Below are 7,049 nucleotides of genomic sequence, written 5' to 3' on the forward strand. Positions count from 1 at the left end.
TTATTTTTGCATCACCTTGCTGCACCTTCAACATAAGGCAAAGCAAAAATAATGGCACCAAGTGTTTTCTACTAGCAAACTAACAATTATATTTATCATCACATCATCAAGTTTTCTTTATGTCTTAAACCAAGTATTGGAACAAATTTTAGCAAGGTTTCTATCTTTTCAAATATTCATGCACTTGTTTTTTCAATTGTCTCCCTTAAAACCAGGCTTGCAGCAACAACATTTGGCATAGGTGAACTCGAGAGGCAGAATTTGGCTTTGGTAAACTTACAACATCAACAAATAGGCTGACAATTAGAAATTTATTTCACTTTGTTATCTCCCACTTTGACAATTGTCTTGTAGTATTGTGTAAGGTTTATCAATCATAATAATTAGAATTAGAATAAATAACAATACTAAAAATTTCCATATTAATAATAATCAATAATATAATACTCAACACCTATAATAAATTCAGATATAAATGACCAAATTATAATTGCTTAATAATACAAATGACTTCAGCAACACCTTGAGCAATAACATATTGGGCAGCAACAATTTCAGTTTGAGCATCAACATCTCTAACTTGAGCAACATCATCTCTAATTTGAGTAGCAACATATTCACCCTGAGGGGCACCATCACTAGCTTGATCAGCAACTTGATCACCATTTAATTTTCATTCTTTTGTTGAACACTAGCTTGGTCTCCACCAGTTGCTGTCTCCTCTATCCTTAGTCTTTTTGCAATTTTACGCTTTATGTAGTGTGACTAATATCACCACATGTGAATTTTTCATATTGTATCTTAGTTTTAAATTTGTGGACTTTCTCTTTTGGCTGCCTTCAATATGGGCCTTATGTGCATTCTTTCACAGAATTTTGGTCTTGCAAGGGGTAAGAAGTGGAATACTAAGACTTTTTCCACATTTCTTCTCCTTTCACTGGATTGATATGGAACTCATATGTCATATGTTAGTCATGCATAAACATGCAATAGCAGCTATGGCTACGGGTGACAAACAGGCCGAAATCTGTTAGGTTAACTGACGTAACTTGTCAAAATAGGCGGGTTAGACTAGAAATTTGAGACCGCTATAAAAAAAAGCCCGCCTAATCCACGAGTTTTGATGGGTTTTAGCGGACCAGGCATGCCTGACTTTAGGCTTTAAGATGATAATTGAATTTGAAACGTTACTTTTGTACTTGTATTTGGAATGTTTGTTCATTTTACTTTAAGTTATAATTTGGACTATGTTTGATTGACTAATGATTAGAAACTTGGACAATGTTTAATATATATTTTAGACAATATTTATTTTAATTTATACAATGTTAGTTTTATTATTTTATTTTAAAAAATTTGATTGATGATTATATTTATTAGATATTTAAAATTATAAATACTTTAGTGTTTGTGAATTTAGAAATTATAATTTTTTATGATTTTAGAAATTTTAAATTTGTTGAAATATTTGTGAAATTATATCTTTTTTTTAATATTTATTGGTTTAATAATTTGTTTAAAAAAATAAAAAAAAGAAGAAGAACAACTTCATGTTCACTTTTACGAATAAAGAGGACATTCTCATGAAGGCTGCAAGTGAAATCGAGATTACATATAGTGGTGCTGAACTTGTCAAACCATTCACAAAGAGCTTGCTTAAGACCATAAAATGCCTTGCGAAGGAGACAGACCTTGCTGGAAGGACAAAGATATCTTGGAAGTAGTTTCATATAGACCTTCTTTTTCAAATTCTCATTAAGAAATGCATTCTTCACATCCATCTGACTAAGAGACCATTTTCTGACCGCAGCAATGATAAGGAGAGCATGAACAGATGTGAGACGAGCAATAGGAGCAAAAACTTCTTCATAATCAATATAATACTCTTGCGTGCATCCTTGAGCGACCAACCGTGCTTTATAACGGTCGATAGAACCATCAAAACGAATATTGATCTTGTATACCCATCTATTACCCCTCAAAACAAGTCTTGATCTATTTATTTTCTTGAGTCGAAATAATCGAATTTTATATGATAACATTCAGATATTTTTTATAAAAGAAAATATAGTCATCTACTTTAAAAAATCATTGATCAGAAAACTAATTTTTTTAAAATTATTTTGATGATGTCATGATAAATTGAGTGATATATTGATGAAATTATATCTGTTCGTTACCTTGAAACCTCGGGTGCTTGTCGGGTCGGGTGGTGATGGAAGGGTGAGTGGACGAGACCCCGGGTAGACCTGGACCGGGCGTGGAGATGCGAACTGAGAGTTGATGATGCCGGAGGAGAAGAGGACGAGAGGGGGGGTGGCCACCTGCAAGGATACTCCGATGATCAAGTCAGTGTCTGTACGATGTGATAGCCAAATTAGGTAAAATGTCACGTACCTTGGGGGGAGAGCTGACCTCTCCCCTTATATACTATGCTGCGTGGGCCCATAAATGACCTAGCCCATTGGCCAAGAAGCTTCTATGAGCTGTCCTAATCCACGTGAGAGGAGCTGGTCGTTTTGATTTCTGGGTCGGGGCTTCAGGAATTGCCCCGAGGATATCGGCCCGACCGGTTTTGCTGGTCGTGACTTAAGCCGCGTAATGGCAAGTCGCGCGGTCCTTGGGTCGGGTGCGGGGCGCCAACCCGTCAGGCTTCCTTATCCTTGTGGCTCGGGTCTTGGGTCGGAAGCGGGGCTCCCAACCCTTCGGGTAACTGTGTTGGGCCATGTGAGTCCGTAACAGTGCCCCCAACGCGCCAGTCTTGAGGTTTGAAACTCGTGGCTGGGTGCGTTTGACTTACTCACCGATTTGGGACGTATTCCTCTTCTCGAGAGCTCGCTGATATCATTCGTGTTCCCCACGCGTGGTTGCCTCGTCTCCCTCTTTACGCTGTCTCCTTGGCTTCTGTGCTGGGCATTAAATGTCCATCATTTCATGATTTGAAATTTGTGCGAATCTGATCGACTGCTTGTAAGCTACCCCTGCTGAGTTCTCGTGAATGATCCCAGCCCCTCCGAACGCTTGGTTGGAAGCTCCGTCGACGTGGAGTTTCCACCATGTGTTCGGTATGTCGGGTGTTTCTCCTGTGATTTCTACTAGGAAGTCTGCCATTGCCTGGGCTTTGATTGCCTGCCTGGGCTCATATTGCAAGTCATATTGGGACAGCTCTACTGCCCATGCCATCATTCTCCCTGCGAGGTTGGGTTTCTGGAGGACTTGTCGAATGGCCTGATCGGTTCTTATGATGATCACATGCCCTTGGAAGTATTGTTTGAGTCTTCTCGACGAGGTTAGTAGGGCATAAGCCAATTTTTCCAGCTTGGTGTATTTCAACTCCGCCCCTTGGAGTACCTTGCTGATGAAGTATATTAGGTGTTGAGTCTTATCTTCTTCTCGGACAAGAACTGCCGCCATGGCCTGTGTGGTCACTGCCAGGTATAGGTTCAGAGGTTCTCCTTTTCTGGGTTTGCTGAGCACAGGTGGTTCTGAGAGTATTTTTTTGAAATGGTTGAATGCTTCTTCGCATGCCGGGGTCCACTCGAAGGCGATTCCTTTCTTCATTAGGTTGAAGAACGGGGGGCCTTTTCTGCCGAGACTCCGAGAAACCAGGATAGAGCTGTGAGCTTCCCGGTGAGTCGCTGCATATCTTTGATGCACCCTGGGCTTGTCATCTTGAGGACGGCTTCGCACTTGTCTGGGTTAGCCTCTACCCCCCGTTGCGTTATCATGAAGCCTAGGAATTTCCCGACCTCCATGGCAAACACACACTTGAGTGGATTGAGCCTCATCTTGAATTTTCTTAGTGCTTTAAAGACAGGTTGGAGGTCGCCTATGAGGCTGCTTGGTTCTGCTGTTTTTACCAAAATGTCATCGACGTAAACCTCTACTGTTTTGCCGATGAGGTCATAGAAGACTTTGCTCATTAGTATTTGGTAGGTGGCCCCTGCGTTCTTCAATCCAAACGGCATTACCTTGTAGCAATAAGTGCCTCCTGGCGTTATGAATGTCGTTTTGTCCTCATCGGCTTGGTGCTTCAGGATCTGGTTATAGCCGGAATACGCATCCATGAAGCTGATGAAACAATACCCTGCCGCCGAGTCTACCAAGGTGTCGATGTTGGGGAGGGGGAAAGGTCGGAATAGTCGACACGCATCCTCCATCTTTCGCTAACTTTTTTGACCAGGACGACGTTGGATAGCCACGTCGAGTACTCGAGCTCTTTGATGAACCTGGCTTCCAGTAGCCTGGCTGTTTGTTTGGCGATCTCATTGGCCCTTTCTTGGGACATCTTTCTTCGGCGTTGTGCTACTGGCTTTGCATCTGTTTTGACGGCTAGTCGGTGAGACATGACTTCGGGATCCAATCCCGGCATGTCTGATGGCGTCCATGTGAAGTGGTCGCCGTTTGCCCTTACGACCTCCATGAGGGGGCCCTTGAGTTCATGGGGCAGATTTTTGTTTATGAAGGTAAATTGCTTTACCGACTTCCCTATTTGGAACTTCTCCATGTCCCCTTCTGGTTCTGGTTTTGGCTTGTCTTCCATCCTTACATCCAGGTCTGCCAAGAACACACTGGCTGCTTTCTTAGACTCTTTCCTTAGGGAGAGACTGGCGTTGTCGCAGGCGACTGCCGCTTCTAAGTCTCCCTTAATGGAGCCAACAGTTCCTCTGTCCGTCACGAATTTCATTGTTAGGAATTTGCTACATATCACGGCTAAAAATTCGTTGATGATTTTTTTCCTAGAATGATGTTGTAGGCTGTGGAGTCTCTAAGGACTACGAAGTCTGCCATAACCGACCTCCTAGCGTCACCGGCTCCAAGGCAGATTGGGAGAGAGATCGTTCCATCGGGATTTATATAGTTATCGCCTAGCCCCATGACCCCGTTCTGGTGACTCTTGAGGTCAGACTCCCTGAGTCCCATGGCGTCAAACACGTTCCTGAATATGATATTGGAGTCGGCCCCAGTATCGACGAGGATTTGCCTGACCAACCTGGTCCCAACCATTGCCGTGATTACTATGGGGGGTTTTAGGGTGGTCGTGAAACCACTGATCTTTTGGACCGAAGGATATCATGGGGGGTCTTCCGCTCGAGGCGGTGGGACCTCCTATCGAGATAGAGAGGATCCGGGTATCCTTCTTTGCTGCTGACTTGGATTTTTGGGGGGGTATCCTTCTTTGCTGCTGACTTGGATTTGGGGGGTATCGCGCCCGACCACAACGTTAACCACAAAAGTTGGGGGGTTGTCGGTGTTCCCTATAGGCTCTTGTCTTGCCTTGACCACCCAGCTATGATCTTCTTCTGAGCGCTCCCGTTCCCGTCTCCTTGGTTCTCGGATAAGTCGGGAGAACTCACTCAACTTCCTTTCCCGGATAGCCTATTCTAAAGCATCTTTGAGGTCGAAATAGTCTTGGGTCTTGTGACCAAAACCCTTGTGATAATCACAGTAGAGGCTTTTGTTGCCTCCTGTTCTCTCTTTCAATGGTCTGGGTTTGGATAGGATTTCTTTGTCTGCAATTTGCTGATAGACTTCCACTATGGGCGCCGTGAGTGGCGTGTAGTTTGTGAACCTCCCCACCCGTGGGGGTTGTTTGTGTTGCTTGGCTGCTGTTCCATCCCTAGGAGTTTCCTTATATCTGTCGACCTGGGGAGTCTGCCGAGCTGGTGGGTTCGGGAGCTGCTGTTTATTGGCTGCTACAACCTGACTTACTTCCTCATCATTGATGTATTCCTTGGCCACGCTTTGAATTTCTTGCATGGTCCATACAGGCTTAGTTGTGAGGTGCTTTCTAAAGTCCTTGTTTAGCAGGTCGTTTGTTAGGCAAAGACTAGCAACTGAGTTCATGAGGCCGTCGATTTCCAAGCATTCATCGTTGAACCTGTCCAGAAACTTTCTGGTCGGTTCCCCAGGCTTTTGGGCGACCCCTAGCAAGTTAATCGGGTGTTTGGCCTTGGCTATGCATGTTGTGAACCGAGCTAGGAAGCTTTGGAAAATGTCCGTGAAGGTCGTGATGGACCCTTGTGAGAGTGCGTTAAACCATCGGATTGCTGGACCGGCCAGTGTTACGGGAAATGCTCGGCACCTAACTGCGTTGCCTACCCCTTCCAAATTCATTCGTGCCTCAAAGGCTGTGAGGTGCTCTTCGGGGTCCTTAGTCCCATTGTACGTCGTGTCTGTTGGCTTGTCAAAATTCCTCAGAAACCGGACCTCGAGGATCGAGGGGTGGAAAGGGGTTGCCCCCATGATGACGGGTTCCAGCCGTTTCTTGGCTTTCCCTTTTCGAGACTCCCCGTGGCTCTCGGACCCACCTTGGGTAGGTCGAAAGGTCACTTGTGTGTGTGCTTCATCTTCGCGTCTTGTTGGGCTCCTTTCTCAGCTCTCATGTCTTCGGGAGGTGGAGCGAGTGCGGGTGCGGGATCGGCTAGCGACGCCTCGGAATTGGCTGACGTCTCCGTGGGATCGGCTCCTCGCTGCCAGCTTCCTTTCGAGGTTTTTCACTATGTGTCGGCTGAACAGAGGACCGCAGGTGTTCAGCGGCCCGAGCCGTCGAACCTGCCCTACTTAGGCGGGCCCCTCATCCTTCGTGAAGCTCCTCCGACATGGGGAGTCGCTCCATGTTTGCTCCTGGATTCCCACAGACGGCGCCATATATTTGTTACCTTGAGACCTCGGGTGCTCGTCGGGTCGGGTGGTGATGGAAGGGTGAGTGGGCGAGACCCTGGGTAGACCTGGACCGAGCGTGGAGATGCGAGCTGAGAGTTGATGATACCGAAGGAGAAGAGGACGAGAGGGGAGTGGCCACCTGCAAGGACACTCCGACGATCAAGTCAGTCTCCGTACGAGGTGATAGCCAAATTAGGTAAAATGTGACGTACCTTGGGGGAGAGGTCAGCTCTCCCCTTATATACTATGCTGGGCGGGCCCATAAATAACCTAGCCTATTGACCAAGAAGCTTCTATGAGCTGTCCTAATCCATGTGGGAGGAGCTGGTCGTTCCGGTTTCCGACTCGAAACTTCGGGTGTTGCCCTAAGGATATCGACCTGA

General features: G+C 45.6%; 1 protein-coding gene across 1 annotated transcript; it reads right to left on the reverse strand.

Annotated features, from left to right (window-relative positions):
- Positions 1–5,379: 5,379 nt before the first annotated feature.
- On the reverse strand, positions 5,380–6,246 carry LOC107473235 (uncharacterized). Its single transcript, XM_016092792.1, has one exon. The coding sequence runs from the start codon at positions 6,244–6,246 to the stop codon at positions 5,380–5,382; it is 867 nt and encodes a 288-aa protein (XP_015948278.1).
- Between the last annotated feature and the right edge of the window lie 803 nt (positions 6,247–7,049).

The sequence above is a fragment of the Arachis duranensis genome, chromosome 2, assembly GCF_000817695.3.
Source record: "Arachis duranensis cultivar V14167 chromosome 2, aradu.V14167.gnm2.J7QH, whole genome shotgun sequence".
In the NCBI taxonomy this organism is placed as follows: Eukaryota; Viridiplantae; Streptophyta; class Magnoliopsida; order Fabales; family Fabaceae; genus Arachis; species Arachis duranensis.

What these genes read in the sequence shown, in the direction of transcription:
- LOC107473235 (XM_016092792.1), bottom strand. Translation starts at nt 6,246, where the DNA reads ATGGGGGCAACCCCTTTCCACCCCTCGATCCTCGAGGTCCGGTTTCTG.